Source organism: Heterodontus francisci, chromosome 6, assembly GCF_036365525.1.
Source record: "Heterodontus francisci isolate sHetFra1 chromosome 6, sHetFra1.hap1, whole genome shotgun sequence".
NCBI classification, from domain to species: Eukaryota; Metazoa; Chordata; class Chondrichthyes; order Heterodontiformes; family Heterodontidae; genus Heterodontus; species Heterodontus francisci.
The window spans coordinates 154,802,699-154,819,187 of record NC_090376.1 but is presented as its reverse complement, the minus strand read 5'-3'; the positions used below and the strand labels follow the sequence as shown (position 1 = coordinate 154,819,187).

General features: G+C 45.3%; 1 protein-coding gene across 2 annotated transcripts in view; it reads right to left on the bottom strand.

Annotated features, from left to right (window-relative positions):
- Window positions 1–340: 340 nt before the first annotated feature.
- The window catches only part of LOC137371558 (claudin-10-like), a 128,211-nt gene continuing 112,062 nt past the window's right edge, over window positions 341–16,489 (bottom strand). For both annotated transcript variants that reach the window (XM_068034393.1, XM_068034395.1), the window contains one exon: window positions 341–843. In XM_068034393.1, the coding sequence (XP_067890494.1) occupies window positions 717–843 (127 nt within the window). In that variant the 3' untranslated portion in view covers window positions 341–716. The remainder of the gene's footprint in view (window positions 844–16,489) is intronic.

The following is a 16,489-nucleotide window of genomic DNA, read 5'->3' as shown; positions in this document are numbered from 1 at the left end:
GCTGAAATTCTTCCAACCGCAATACAGGGAGAGATTGAATGCAGGGCTGGCAACCTTTTAAAGATGGTGTCAGCACTTTCTCCTGCATCAGGTGATGCTGTTCACTGCGTCGCCGAGGCTGCCCCTGCCACGTGATTGGGGGCAGCCGCTGTGAATATGTAAAATGGTCGCCCACCGTATAATCGCGGTGGTCGTGTCCCGTGGGGGCGGTTACCATGTTCCACACCTGCTGCTGCTCCCGGTGGCTGGAATATACAATCAAACCTGACATTACAATTCAGGTAGATTAGGCACTGTCTTGCATAATCAGTCACTTAAATTCAAAGAGTTCAAAAGGGGGTTTTGTTATTTGGTAGTAAATTATTTATTGTTCTCTCATTCCCAAGAATAAAACAATCTGTTTATAGATTGCCAAGTTGAGCTTATTATTCAATGTAATTTTATGTGAAAATAACAAATGTACAGCAACATCACATTTTACATCTTTCAAAAATGGCAGTAATAATGCCAGCTTTTTACGTGAAATCAACTAAATAAGGGTAAAACTTTTCATAAAGAAAAATGAGTTAGCACATTTTACAAAGCCTGTATTTTGCAGTCATGGTGAACAGCAAATGTTATTAGATTATTATATGAGTGAAAGGAAATCTTCCTGTGAACTGGAGTTGATTAAATAAGCATTACATTTCCATCTTTCTCTTAATGTAATGCTTTTGTTAGACATATGAGTTTTTATCAAACTGTTTTGGTGCTGTTCCCGTGCTTTTGGATGACCTCATTTCGATTGCACCACTGTATCCCTTTGTCCGAGAAGAAAGAAATGGCATTGCTCCATACCTGGTTCTGAAAGAAACAAAATGTGTTGAAGTTCAAGTATGTGTTCCTTTTTCCAGTAATGAATCTATTGTTCAAAAGTTAAACCCTTTCATGCATAAGCACTTTTCAAATTCTACTATTTGAACATAGCCAAAGGAAAGGAACGGATAGAGTAAAATTAAACTAAAAGAGGCAACTTTGACATGAACTTCAGAAAATCTTCGGAATAGCAAAATATTAATGAGATTGCTGCTTCAGTGTAAGGTACATATATAACTAAGATTAATTGCTCCAAAGCTCTAAAACTCAGCTTTACAGGTTATGCTATACTCTTAAGTAGTTATGTTTTATATAAATGTTTAGTATGGCATCTACATCTAATTTGATGCATAAATTTAGGCCAATTACAAATGGATTATTATCGGGCATTACCATGACACTTTAGAACAATATATTAAGCATATTAATCCAATACAGTATTGCTGAAAAAGAGAGACATGCTGTTGAAGATTTTTGTCTTGCACTCATCAGCACAGCTGAAAGAATGCCAAATTTCAGAGGGAGAAACAATTTATACTGCATGAGAAAAGGATGCTGGATGGCATGTTGACTCTGATTTGTCAAGGCTTTGCCATGGAGAGTGCACCAGGGAATTATTGTCCCCCATGCTTTTGTTTAATTCAAAAAAGGTGCAATGCCTGAACATGTTCCTTTTGCCTGCTGAGAACAGGTTCCTGCATATGAAAATATGTAGCCTCTAGCAAGTGTAAGTGGGCCACAGTGCGAGCTCAACTGATAATCTTAAATTGGTTGTTAGTATAACTCTTAGCACACTCAGAAGTGTTCAGTAAGTGCTGTCCAATCATGGAATCACATCTGAGTTGTGTTCTGAGTTTTGCGAGTATGGGTAGGTTCAGTATGGTCAGTACTCCTCCGCCTGTTGCAAATAGCTGAAGGGACGTGTTGTTTGATATGATCCACCAGTCATTGGGACATATGGCCTATGTGCCTGGCATTGCACTGGCACTGGAATTCATTTACCACATTGCTCATTTGTGTGGTAGGCAGAATGTCTTTTTGGCTTGATGTGGAAAATATCACTTGTGTTGTTACAGCAGATTGGCAACATGAAATAGCTAGTTTCACCTGTTGCTTAAATTTTTGAGATACCTTACTGTTCCAGGACAGCACTTACTGAACAATCCTGAGTGTGCTGAGAATTATATGAACAATGAATTTAAGATTATCAGTTGGGCTCGCAGTGTGACTAACTTACACTTGCTAGATGCTACATATATTAAGACTGAGGGACCTGTCCTCTGCAGGCAAAAGGACCATATCCAGGTGTTACATAGAAACATAGAAAATAGGAGCAGGTGTAGGCCATTCGGCCCTTCGAGCCCACTCCGCCATTCATTATGATTATGGCTGATCATCCAACTCAGTAACCTAGTCCTGCTTTCCCCCCATACCCTTTGATCCCTTTCACCCCAAGAGTTTTATCTAACTCCTTCTTGAAAACATACAATGTATTGACCTCAACTGCTTTCTGTGGTAGCGAATTCCACAGGCTCACCACTCTCTGGGTGAAGAAATTATTCCTTATCTCAATCCTGAAAGATTTACCCCGTATCCTTAGACTATGACCTCTGGTTCTGGGCTCCCCCACCAACTGGAACAGCCTTCCTGCATATACTCTGTTAGAATTTTATAGGTTTTTATGAGATCCCTCTTTGGTCTTCTGAACTCCAGTGAATATAATCCTAACCGACTCAATCTCTCTTCATACGTCAGTCCCGCCATCCCAGAAATCAGTCTGGTAAACCTTTGCTGCACTCCCTCTAGAGCAAGAACATCCTTCCTCAGATAAGGAGATCAGAACTGCACACAATATTCCAGGTGTGGCCTCAACAAGGCCTGGTATAATTGCAGCAAGACATCCCTGCTTCTGTACTTGAATCCTCTTGCTTTGAAAGCCAACATACCATTTGCCTTTTTTACTGCCTGTTGCACCTGCATACTTACCTTCAGCAACTGGTGTACGAGAACACCCAGGTCTCGTTGCATATTCCCCTCTCTCAGTTTATAGCCGTTCAGATAATAATCTGCCTTCCTGTTTTTGCTACCAAAGTGGATAACCTCACATTTATCCACATTATACTGCATCTGCCATGCATTAGCCCACTCACTCAACTTGTCCAAATCACCCTGAAGCCTCTCTGCATCCTCCTCATAACTCACCCTCCCACCCAGTTTTGTGTCATTTGCAAATTTGGAAATATTACAATTAGTTACCTCATCTAAATCATTAACATACATTGTGAATAGCTGGGATCCCAGCACCGATCCCTGTGGTACCCCACTAGTCATTGCCTGCCATTCGGAAAAAGACCCATTTATTCCTACTCTTTATTTCCAGTCGGTCAATCAATCTTCTATCCATCGCAGTACATTACCCCCAATCCCATGCACTTTAATTTTACACGCTAATCTCTTATGTGGGACTTTGTCGAAAGCCTGTGAATGTCCAAATAAACCACATCTACTGGCTCCCCCTCACCAACTCAACTAGTTACATCCTCGAAGAATTCTAGTAGATTTGTCAAGCACGATTTCCCTTTCGTAAATCCATGCTGACTCTACCCGATTCTACCATTGTTCTCCAAGTGCTCTGCTATAAAATCTTTGATAATGGACTCTAAAATTTTCCCCACTACCAACGTCAGGCTGACTGGTCTATAATTCCCTGTTTGCTCTCTACCTCCCTTTATATATAGTGGGGTTACATTAGGTAACCTCCAATCTGTAGGAACTGTTTCAGAGTCTATAGAATAAAGAACAAAGAACAGTACAGCACAGGAACAGGCCATTCGGCCCTCCAAGCCTGCACCGATCATGATGCCTGTCTAAACTAAAAGCTTCTGCACTTCCGGGGATCGTATCCCTCAATTCCCATACTATTCATGTATTTGTCAAGATGCCTCTTAAACGTCGCTATCGTACCTGCTTCCACCACCTCCCCCGGCAGCAAGTTCCAGGCACTCACCACCCTCTGTGTAAAGAACTTGCCTCGCACATCCCCTCTAAGCTTTGCCCCTCTGACCTTACACCTATGTCCCCTAGTAACTGACTCTTCCACCCTGGGAAAAAGCTTCTGACGATCCACTCTGTCCATGCCGCTCATAACTTTGTAAACCTCTATCAGGTCGCTCCTCCACCTCCATCGTTCCAGTGAAAACAATCTGAGTTTATCCAACCTCTCCTCATAGCTAATACCCTCCAGACCAGGCAACATCCTGGTAAACCTCTTCTGTACCCTCTCCAAAGCCTCCACATCCGTCTGGTAGTGTGGCAACCAGAATTGTACGCGATATTCCAAGTGTGGCCTAACTGAAGTACTGTACAGCTGCAGCATGACCTGCCAATTTTTATACTCTATGCCCCGACTGATGAAGGCAAGCATGCCGTATGCCTTCTTGACTACTTTATCCACCTGCGTTGCCACTTTCAGTGACCTGTGGACCTGTGCGCCCAGATCTCTCTGCCTGTCAATACTCCTAATGGTTCTGCCATTTACTGTATACTTCCCACCTGTATTAGACCTTCCAAAATGCATTACCTCACATTTGTCCAGATTAAACTCCATCTGCCATTTCTCCGCCCAAGTCTCCAATCGATCTATATCCTGCTGTGTCCTCTGACAATCCTCATCACTATCCGCAACTCCACCAACCTTTGTGTCGTCCACAAACTTACTAATCAGACCAGCTACATTTTCCTCCAAATCATTTATATATACTACAAACAGCAAAGGTCCCAGCACTGATCCCTGCGGAGCACCACTAGTCACAGCTCTCCATTCAGAAAAGCACCTTCCACTGCTACCCTCTGTCTTCTATGACCGAGCCAGTTCTGTATCCATCTTGCCAGCTCACCTCTGATCCCATGTGACTTCACCTTTGTACCAGTCTGCCATGAGGGACCTTGTCAAAGGCTTTACTGAAGTCCATGTAAACAACATCCACTGCCCTTCCTTCATCAATCATCTTCGTCACTTCCTCAAAAAACTCGATCAAGTTATTGAGACACGACCTCCCCTTCACAAAACCATGCTGCCTCTCACTAATAAGTTTCCAAATGGGAGTAAATCCTGTCACGAAGAATCCTCTCCAATAATTTCCCTACCACTGACGTAATCTTGAAAGATGACCACCAATGCATCTACTATTTCTAGGGTCACTTCCTTAAGTACTCTGGGATGTAGATTATCAGACCCTGGGGATTTATTGGCCTTCAATCCCATCAATTTCCTCAACACCATTTCTCTACTAATACTGATTTCCTTCAGTTTCTCCCCCTCACTAAGCCCTGTGTTCCCCAACATTTCTGGTGTGATATTTGTGTCCTCCTTTGTGAAGACAGAACCAAAGTATGCAATTAGTTGGTCAGCCATTTCTTTGTTCCCCATAATAAATACCTGTTTCTGACTGTAAGGGACCTACATTTGTCTTCACCAATCTTTTTCTCTTCACATACCTATAGAAACTTTTACAGTCAGTTTTTATGTTCCCCACAAGCTTACTCTTGTACTCTATTTTCCCCCTCTTAATCAATCCCTTGGTCCTTCTTTGCTGAATTCTAAACTGCTCCCAATCCTCAGGTCTGTTGTTTTTTCTGGTGAATTTGTATGCCTCTTCCTTGGATCTAATGCTATCTCTAATTTCCCTTGTAAGCCATGGTTTGGCAACTTTTTCTGTTTAACATTTGCGCCAGACAGGAATAAACAATAGTTGCAATTCATCCACGCGCTCTATGAATGTTTGCCATTGCCTATCCACCATCATCCCTTTAAGTAATGTTGCCCAATCCATCATAGCCAACTCGCGCCTCATACCTTCGTAGTTTCCTTTACTAAGATTCAGGGCCATAGTCTCAGAATGAACTACATCACTCTCCATCTTAATGAAGAATTCTATCATATTATGGTCGCTCATTCCCAAGGGGTCTCGCACAACTATTGTCAATTATTCCTCTTTCATTACACAATACCCAGTCTCGGATGGCCTGTTCTCTAGTTGGTCCCTCAATGTATTGGTCCAGAAAACCATGAATTCCTCCTCTACGGTATTGTGACTGATTTGCCCAATCTATATGCAGATTCAAGTCACCTATAATTACAGGTGTTCCTTTATCACATGCATCTCTAATTTCCTGTTTAATGCCATTCCCAACATCACCACTACAGTTTGGGGGTCTATATACAACCCCCATGAATGTTTTTTGTCCTTTCGTGTTTCACAGCTGTTTCTTTTGGGCCTCCTTATCTCGAGAGACAATGGATACGCGCCTGGAGGTGGTCAGTGGTTTGTGAAGCAGCGCCTGGAGTGGCTATAAAGGCCAATTCTGGAGTGACAGGCTCTTCCACAGGTGCTGCAGAGAAATTTGTTTGTTGGGGCTGTTGCACAGTTGGCTCTCCCCTTGCGCCTCTGTCTTTTTTCCTGCCAACTACTAAGTCTCTTCGACTCGCCACAATTTAGCCCTGTCTTTATGGCTGCCCGCCAGCTCTGGCGAATGCTGGCAACTGACTCCCACGACTTGTGATCAATGTCACACGATTTCATGTCGCGTTTGCAGACGTCTTTATAACGGAGACATGGACGGCCGGTGGGTCTGATACCAGTGGCGAGCTCGCTGTACAATGTGTCTTTGGGGATCCTGCCATCTTCCATGCGGCTCACATGGCCAAGCCATCTCAAGCGCCGCTGACTCAGTAGTGTGTATAAGCTGGGGATGTTGGCCGCTTCAAGGACTTCTGTGTTGGAGATATAGTCCTGCCACCTGATGCCAAGTATTCTCCGAAGGCAGCGAAGATGGAATGAATTGAGACGTCGCTCTTGGCTGGCATACGTTGTCCAGGCCTCGCTGCCGTAGAGCAAGGTACTGAGGACACAGGCCTGATACACTCGGACTTTTGTGTTCACAGCTGTACCCATACAGATTCCACATCGACAGAGCTAATATCCTTCCTCACTTTTGCATTAATTTCCTCTTTAACCAGCAATGCAACTCCACCACCTTTTACTTTTTGTCTGTCCTTCCTAAATACTGAATATCCCTGGATGTTCATTTCTCATCCCTGGTCACCCTGCAGCTATGTCTCCGTAATCCTGACTATATCATACCTGTTTACATCTATTTGCGCAATTAATTTATCCACTTTATTGGCTTAAGGCTTGTCTTTTTAACATTACCTGTCCCCTTCCCATTATTTTTCGCTGATTGCGCCTTATTGAAATTAAACAAAAGCTTGGGGGAAATTAGTTCCCTGGCACATTCGCCATGGCAAACAGAGTCAACTTGCCAACCAATCAGCATCCTTTCTTCATGCAGTAAAAATTTTTGCTCCCTTTGAAATTTGGCATTCTTGCATCTGTCCTGATGAGATCAAGACAAAAAGCTTTGATAGCATATCTCTATTTTCAGCAATACTCAAGTTCTGACCTACCAAGTGACTATACAGTATGCAAATTCAACATATTTGGTCATAGTTTCCTTGACAACATTTTTGAAAATTTATTCATTCACGGAATGTGGCATCACTGGCAAGGCCAGAATTTATTGTCCATCTCTAATTGCCCTTGAGAAGGTTGTGGTGAGCTGTATTCATGAGCCGCTGCAGCCCCTGTAGTGAAGGTACTCCCACTGTGCTGTTAGGTCAGGAATTCCAGGATTTTAATCCAGTGACAATGAAGGAACGGCAATAGAATTCCAGCCCAGGATGGCGTGTGACTTGGAGGGGAACTTGGAGGTGGTGGAGTTTCCATGTGTCTGCTGCCCTTGACCTTCTTGGAGGTAGAGCTCATGGGTTGGGAGGGGCTGGGCAAACCCAGTCCTGTCGACCCTGCAAACTCCTCCTTACGAATATCTGGGGGCTTGTGCCAAAGTTGGGAGAGCTGTCCCACAGACTAGTCAGGCAATAGTCATACTCACGGAGTCATACCTTCCAAACAATGTCCCAGACATTGCCATCACGATTCCCTGGTATGTCCTGTCCCACCAGCAGGACAGACCCAGCGGATGTGGCGGCACAGTGGTCTACAGTCAGGAGGGAGTTGCCCTTGGAGTCCTCAACATCGACTCTGGACGCCATGAAGTCTCATGGCATCAGGTCAAACATGGGCAAGGAAACATGCTGATCACCACCGACTGCTCTACCTCAGCGGATGAGTCAGTGCTGTTCCATGTTGAACACCACTTGGAGGAAGCACTGAGGGTGGCTAGGGCACAGAATGTACTCTGGGTGGGGGACTCCCATGTCCATCACCAAGAGAGGCTCGGTAGCATGTGGCGCAGTGGTTAGTACCGCAGCCTCACAGCTCCAGGGACCCGGGTTCAATTCTGGGTACTGCCTGTGCGGAGTTTGCAAGTTCGCCCTGTGACCGCGTGCGTTTTCGCCGGGTGCTCCAGTTTCCTCCCACCGCCAAAGACTTGATAGGTAAATTGGCCATTGTAAATTGCCCCTAGTGTAGGTAGGTAGTAGGGAATATGGGATTACTGTAGGGTTAGTAGAAATGGGTGGTCCTTGGTCGGCACAGACTCGGTGGGCTGAAGGGCCTGTTTCAGTGCTGTATCTCTGAAAAAAAAAGCACCACTACTGACCCAGCTGGCCGAGTCCTAAAGGACATAATTGCTCGACTGGGTCTTCGGGATGGTGAGGGAACCAACAAGAGGGAAAAACATACTTGACCTCGTCCTCACCAATCTGCCTGCTACAGATGCATCTGCCCATGACAGTATTGGTACGAGTGGTCACCACACAGTCCTTGTGGTGACGAAGTCCTGCCTTTACATTGAGGATACCCTCGATTGTGTTGAGTGGCACTACCACTGTCCTAAATGAGATAGATTTTGAACAGACCAAGCAATGCAAAACTGGATATCCATGAGGTGCTGTGGGCCATCAGCAGCAGCAGAATTGTACTCAACCACAATCTGTGATCTCATGGCCCGGCATATTCCCCACTCTACCATTACCGTCAAGCCAGGAGACCAACTCTGGTTCAATGACGAGTGCAGGGCGTGCCAGGAGCAGCACCAGGCATACCTCAAAATGAGGTTTCAACCTGGTGAAGCTAGATCCCAGGACTACTTGCATGCCAAACTGCAGCATGCGATAGACAGAGCTAAGCAATCCCATAACCAACGGATCAGATCTAAGCTCTGCAGTCCTGCAACATCCAGCCATGAACGGTGGTGGACAATTAAACAACTAACTGGAGGAGGTGCCTCCACAAATATCCCATCCTCAATGATGGGGGAGCCCAGCACATCAGTGCGAAAGATAAGGCAGAAGCATTTGCAACAATCTTCAGCCAGAAGTGCCGAGTTCATGATTCGTCTCAGCCTCCTCCTGAAGACCACAACATCACAGATGCCAGACTTCAGCCAATTCGATTCACTCCGCGTGATATCAAGAAACGACTGAAGGCACTGTCTACTGCAAAGGCTATGGGTCCTGACAATATTCCGACAATAGTACTGAAGACCTGTGCTCCAGAACTTGCCGTGCCTCTAGCCAAGCTGTTCCAGTACAGCTACAACACTGGCATCTACCCGGCAATGTGGAAAATTGCCCAGGTATGTCCTGTACACAAAAAGCAGGACAAGTCCAACCCGACCAATTACCGCCCCATCAGCCTACTCTCAATCATCAGTAAAGTGATGGAAGGTGTCATCACAGTACCATCAAGTGCCACTTGCTAAGCAATAAGCTGCTCAGTGACGCTCAGTTCGGGTTCCGCCAGGGCCACTCAGCTCCTGACCTCATTACAGCCTTGGTACAAATATGGACAAAAGAGCCGAACTCGAGGTGAGGTGAGAGTGACAGCTCTTGACATCAAGGCAGCATCTGGCCAAGTATGGCATCAAGGAACCTTAGCAAAACTGAAGTCAATGGGAATCAGGGGAAAACTCTCCGCTGGTTGGAGTCATACCTAGCACAAAGGAAGATTGTTGTGGTTGTTGGAGGTCGATCATCTGAGCTCCAGGACATCACTGCAGGAGTTCCTCAGGGTAGTGTCCTAGGTCCAACTATCTTCAGCTGCGTCATGAATGACTTTCCTTCAATCATAAGGTCAGAAGCGGGGATGTTGGCTGATGATTGCACAATGTTCATCACCATTCATGACTCCTCAGATACTGAAGCTGACCTGTACAATATCCAGGCTTGGGCTGATAAGTGGCAAGTAGCATTCACGCCACGCAAGTGTCAGGCAATGACCATCTCCAACAAGAGAGAATCCAACCATCTCCCCTTGACATTCAACCACATTACTATCGTTGAATCCCCCAATATCAACATACTAGGGGCTCCCATTGACCAGAAACTGAACTGGAGTATCCATATAAATACCGTGGCTACAAGAGCAGGTCAGAGACTAGGAATCCTGCGGTGAGTAACTCACCTGCTGACTCCCCAAAGCCTGCCCACCAACTGCAAGGCACAAGTCAGGAGTGTGATGAAATATGGGGCGGCACAGTGGTGCAGTGGTTAGCACCGCAGCCTCACAGCTCCAGCGACCCGGGTTCAATTCTGGGTACTGCCTGTGTGGAGTTTGCAAGTTCTCCCTGTGTCTGCGTCGGTTTTCTCCGGGTGCTCCAGTTTCCTCCCACAGCCAAAAGACTTGCAGGTTGGTAGGTAAATTGGCCATTATAAATTGCACCGAGTATAGGTAGGTGGTAGGGAAATATAGGGACAGGTGGGGATGTGGTAGGAATGTGGGATTAGTGTAGGATTAGTATAAATGGGTGGTTGATGGTCTGCACAGACTCAGTGGGCTGAAGGGCCTGTTTCAGTGCTGTATCTCTAAACTAAACTAAACTAAACTACTCTCCACTTGCCTGGATGGGTGCAGCTCCAACAACACTCAGGAAGCTCGACACCATCCAGGACAAAGCAGCCCACTTGATTGTCACCATATCCACACACATTCACTCCCTACACCGCCGACACACAGTGGCAGCAGTGTGTACCATGCACAAGATGCACTACAGCAACGCGCCAAGGCTCCTTAGTCAGTCACCAGTCGCTGAAGGTAAGCATGCAGGTGCAACAGACATTAAAAAGGGCAAATGGTATGTTGACCTTCAAAGCGAGAGGATTCGAGTACAGGAGCAGGGATGTCTTGCTGCAATTATACAGGGCCTTGGTGAGGCCACACCTGGAATATTGTGTGTAGTTTTGGTCTCCTTATCTGAGGAAGGATGTTCTTGCTATAGAGGGAGTGCAGCGAAGGTTTACCAGACTGATTCCTGGGATGGCGGGACTGACGTATGAGGAGACAATGAGTCGATTAGGATTATATTCGCTGGAGTTCAGAAGAGTGAGGGAGGATCTCATAGAAGCCTATAAAATTCTAACAGGACTTGACAGGGTAGATGCAGGAAGAATGTTCCCGATGGTGGGGGAGTCCAGAACCAGGGGTCATAGTCTCAGGATACAGGGTAAACCTTTCAGGACTGAGATGAGGAGAAATTTCTTCACCCAGAGAGTGGTGAGCCTGTGGAATTCGCGACCACACAGAAAGCAGTTGAGGCCAAAACATTGCAATGTTTTCAAGAAGGAGTTAGATATAGCTCTTGGGTCTAAAGGGATCAAAGGGTATGGGGCAAAAGCGGGAACAGGTCACTAATTTGGATGATCAGCCATGATCATAATGAATGGCGGAGCAGGCTCAAAGGGCCGAATGTTTCTATGTTTCCTTAGGCAGCACCTTCCAAACCCTCGACCTCTGCCAACTAGAAGGAAAGGGTAGCAAATGCAGGGAACACCACCACCTGCAAGTTCCCCTCCAAGTCACACACCATCCTGACTTGGAACTATATCGCTGTTCCTTCACTGTTGCTGGGTCAAAATCCTGGAACTCAATTCCTAACAGCACTGTGAGTGTACCTATCTCACATGGACTGCAGCGGTTCAAGAAGGCAGCTCACCACCACCTTCTGAAGGGCAATTAGGGATGGGCACTAGCCAGCAATGCCCACATCCCATGAATGAATAAAACAAATCTTGTAGATGATACACTCCACAGCCACAGTGTTCCCGTTGTGAAGGGAGTGAATGTTTGAGGTGGTGGATTGGGTGCTGACCAAATATATTACTTAGTTCTGGTGATGTTTAGCTTCTTGGGTGGTGTTGGAGCTGCGCTCATCCAGGCAAGTGGAGTGTCTTCTATCACACTCCTGTCTTTGCTTTTGAGGAGTCAGGGGTGAATCAGTTACCACAGACTACCCAGCCTCTGATCTGCTCTTGTAGCCACAGGATTTATATTTAGAATTAGAATTAGAATTAGAATATTACAGCGCAGTACAGGCCCTTCGGCCCTCGATGTTGCGCCGATCATCTGACCTACACTATTCCATTTACATCCATATGTCTATCCAATGACCACTTAAATGCCCTTAAAGTTGGCGAGTCTACTACTGTTGCAGGCAGGGCGTTCCACGCCCCTACTACTCTCTGCGTAAAGAAACTACCTCTGACATCTGTCCTATATCTTTCACCCCTCAACTTAAAGCTATGTCCCCTCGTGTTTGCCATCCTCATCCGAGGAAAAAGACTCTCACTATCCACCCTATCTAACCCTCTGATTATCTTGTATGTCTCTATTAAGTCACCTCTCCTCCTCCTTCTCTCTAACGAAAACAACCCCAAGTCCCTCAGCCTTTCCTCGTAAGACCTTCCTTCCATACCAGGCAACATCCTAGTAAATCTCCTCTGCACCCTTTCCAAAGCTTCGACATCCTTCCTATAATGCGGTGACCAGAACTGCACGCAATACTCCAGGTGCGGCCTCACCAGAGTTTTGTACAGCTGCATCATGACCCCGTGGCTCTGAAACTCGATCCCCCTACTAATAAAGGCTAACACACCATATGCCTTCTTAACAGCCCTATTAACCTGGGTAGCAACTTTCAGGGATTTATGTACCTGGATACCAAGATCTCTCTGCTCATCTACACTACCAAGAATCTTCCCATTAGCCCAGTACTCTGCATTGCTGTTATTCCTTCCAAAGTGAATCACCTCACACTTCTCCGCATTAAACTCCATTTGCCATCTCTCAGCCCAGCTCTGCAGCCTATCTATGTACCTCTGTACCCTACAACACCCTTCGACACTATCCACAACTCCACCGACCTTCGTGTCATCCGCAAATTTACTAACCCACCCTTCTACACCCTCATCCAGGTCGTTTATAAAAATGACAAACAGCAGTGGCCCCAAAACAGAACCTTGCGGTACACCACTAGTAACTAAACTCCAGGATGAACATTTGCCATCAACCACCACCCTCTGTCTTCTTTCAGCTAGCCAATTTCTGATCCAAAGCTCTAAATCACCTTCAACCCCATACTTGCGTATTTTCTGCAATAGCCTACCGTGGGGAACCTTATCAAACGCCTTACTGAAATCCATATACACCACATCCACGGCTTTACCCTCATCCACCTGTTTGGTCACCTTCTCGAAAAACTCAATAAGGTTTGTGAGGCACGACCTACCTTTCACAAAACCGTGCTGACTATCGCAAATGAACTTATTCTTTTCAAGATGATTATAAATCCTGTCTCTTATAACCTTTTCCAACATTTTACCCACAACCGAAGTAAGGCTCACAGGTCTATAGCTGGTATATAGCTGGTACTGTTAAGTTTCTGACCAATGATGACCCTAAGATGTTAATGGTGGGGGACTTAATGTTGATAATCTCATTAAATATCAAGGGAAGGTAGTTAGATCATCGCATGTTGCAGATGATCATTGCCTGTTACTTGTGTGATTCAAATGTTACTTACCATGCATTAGCCCAAGCCTGGGTGTTGTCCATTTTGCTGCATGCAGGCACGGGCTACTTTATTATCTGAGGATTGTGAATGGAACCAGACATCACTGAACATCCCCATTTCTGTTATGATGGAGGGAAAGTCATTGGTGAGGCAGCTGAAGATGTTTGGGCCTGGGACACTGCTCTGAGAAACTCCTGCACAGATGTCCTGGGTTCGAGATGGTTGGTCCACACTTACCATAACCATCTTCCTTTGTGCTAGGTAAGGCTCCAGCCAGTGGAGAGCTTTTCCCCTGATCTCCATTGACTTCAATTTTACCATGGCTCCTTGATGCCAAACTAAGTTAAATGATGGTCTGATGTGAGTAGGAGGCCAAGTCGAATCATCTACTTGGAACTGCTGGCTGAATGTGGTTGTGAACGAGTGAGTCTTGCTTTTGCACTCGTGCTGGGCTCCACCATCATAGAGGATGGAGATGTTCATGGAGTCTTCTCCTCCCCTTAGTTGTTTGATTGTTCAACACTATTTGTGAAAGAATGTGGCAGGACTGCAGAGCTTTAACCTGATCCATTGGTTGTGGGATTGCTTAGTTTTTTTCTATAGTATGTTGCTTCTGCTGCATAGTATGCATGTCCTCTGTTGGCATCTCATTTCCAGGTGTTCCTTGTGCTGCTTTTGGCATGCTCTTCTACCCTCCTCATTGAACCAGTGTTGGTCATCCGTCCTGATGGTAATGGAGGATTGAACAATATGCCAAGCGATGAAGTTACAGATTGTGGTTTAATACAATTCTACTGCTGCTGATGGCCCACAGTGTCTCATGGATGCCTAGGTTTGAACTGCTAAATCTGTTCTGAATCTATCCCATTTCACATAGTGATAGCATGGAGTGGACGGTGCAGTGGTCTCTTCTATCAATAGTGCCATGAACAGATGTACCTGCCACAGGCAAATTGGTGAGGATGAGGTCAAGTACATTTTTGGCTCATGTTGGTTCTCTTACCATAAGTCCAGTCTGGCAGTTGTGTTGTTTAGGACTCGAGCCACTCTTGGTGATGAACATTGAAGACTCCTTCCAGAGTGCATTGTGTGCCTTGCTAAGCTCATTGCTTCTTCCAAATGGTGGTCAACATGGAGGAGTAGTGATGCAAGCATCATTGTAGAATTGCAGAACTTAATCCTAGCTGACACATCAATGCAGTATGAAACAGTGCCGTACTGTCACTTAATGGGCCAAACTCTGCTATCGGCAAAGCATCTAATGGCATCTGCTGTTATTTATCCTTGCCTGTGCACTCTTCAACTCAAAAAGTTTTTACCCACAATTTCACTGAAAGTGCGAGTTGGTAACAGCTCAACGAGGGAAACAGGTTATCTGGGATCTGAGTGAATAGGGCAACCACAGAGTATCTCCTTAACCAATGAGATTTGAGGATAGGGAAGAAAACTGAGGAAAAGCTGAGAAGGAGGGTGAATTAATGAGGGTGAATTCAATAGCAAATCAGCTACAAAACAGAAATAAAAACGGCCCTTTAACATTTCTCAAGCAGCTAATGAGCCACATACTGGGAATAAATGTTGAAAAGTTGTTATTCCAGATGTGCAGTGTACACCTGTCATAAAATATGGCTCAACACAGTTTTAAAAAATTATGTTTTACTAAAAGCACTGATGGAACTTATTGTGAGGCTTTGTGAGGACAGTTATGTTGAGGGTAGCATAACTCCTGAGTTTGTAAAGTAGTAAACAACTGCAACAGTAAGTGACTGAGTTAAAAACAAAAATGCTGGAAATACTCAGCAGATTAGGCAGCATCTATGGACAGAAAAGCAGAGTGAGCATTTCAGATCGATGAAATTTCATCAGAACTGACAACAGTTAAAAATGGAATAGGTTTTGAGCAAATGAAAAGAGGGAGGTGGGGGAGAAGAACAAAAGCGAAGGTATGTGAGGGCACGAGATATTAAATGACAAAAGGTTTCATGCTACAAAGCCAAGTAAGGAAACAAAAGATATCTCTGGATGAGATGTAGATTGGCATTTGTGATGCTGGTGATCTCCGGAGGAGGCATCCACTCAGCACTCTGGCTGAGCTGAAAATGGTTGCAAATGCTTCAGCCTTGTCTTTTACACTGACTTGCTGGGTTTCTCCAGCATTGAGCACTGGGATGTTTGTGGAGCCTCCACTTCTAGTTAGTTGTTTAATTTTCCACTGCCACTCTCAACTGGATGTGGCAGAACTGCAGAGCTTTGATCTGATCCATTGGTTGTGGGATTACTCAGCTCTGTCTATAGCTAGCTGCTTCTGCTCCCTAGCATGTTATAGTCCTGTGTTGTAGCTTCAACAGATTGGCATGCTATTTTTAGATATCTCTAGATCTGCTCCTGGCATGCTCTCCTGCATTCCTCATTGAACCAGAGTTGGTCCCCTGGCTTGATGGTAATAGTAGAGAGAAGGAGATGCCAGGCCATGAGGTCACAGATTGTGGTTCAATCCAATTCTGCTGCTGCTGATGGCCTATTGTGGTGCCTCATTGATGCCGATTTTTGAGCTGCTAGATCTGTTCTGAATCTATCTTATCTAGCATGGTGGCACTGTACAATGGATGGTGTCCTCACTTCATCTCCACAAGAACTGTGCGGTGGTCACTCCTACCATTACTATCATGGAGAGATGCATCTGTGACAGGTCGATGGGTGAGGACGAGGTCAGGTAGGTTATTAGTTCTCTCACTACCTGACACAGGCCCAGTTTGTATTGCTTAAAGATATGTTGAATATGTATGAAGGACTTTTGATGCACTGGTTGATGGGAAGTTAGCCG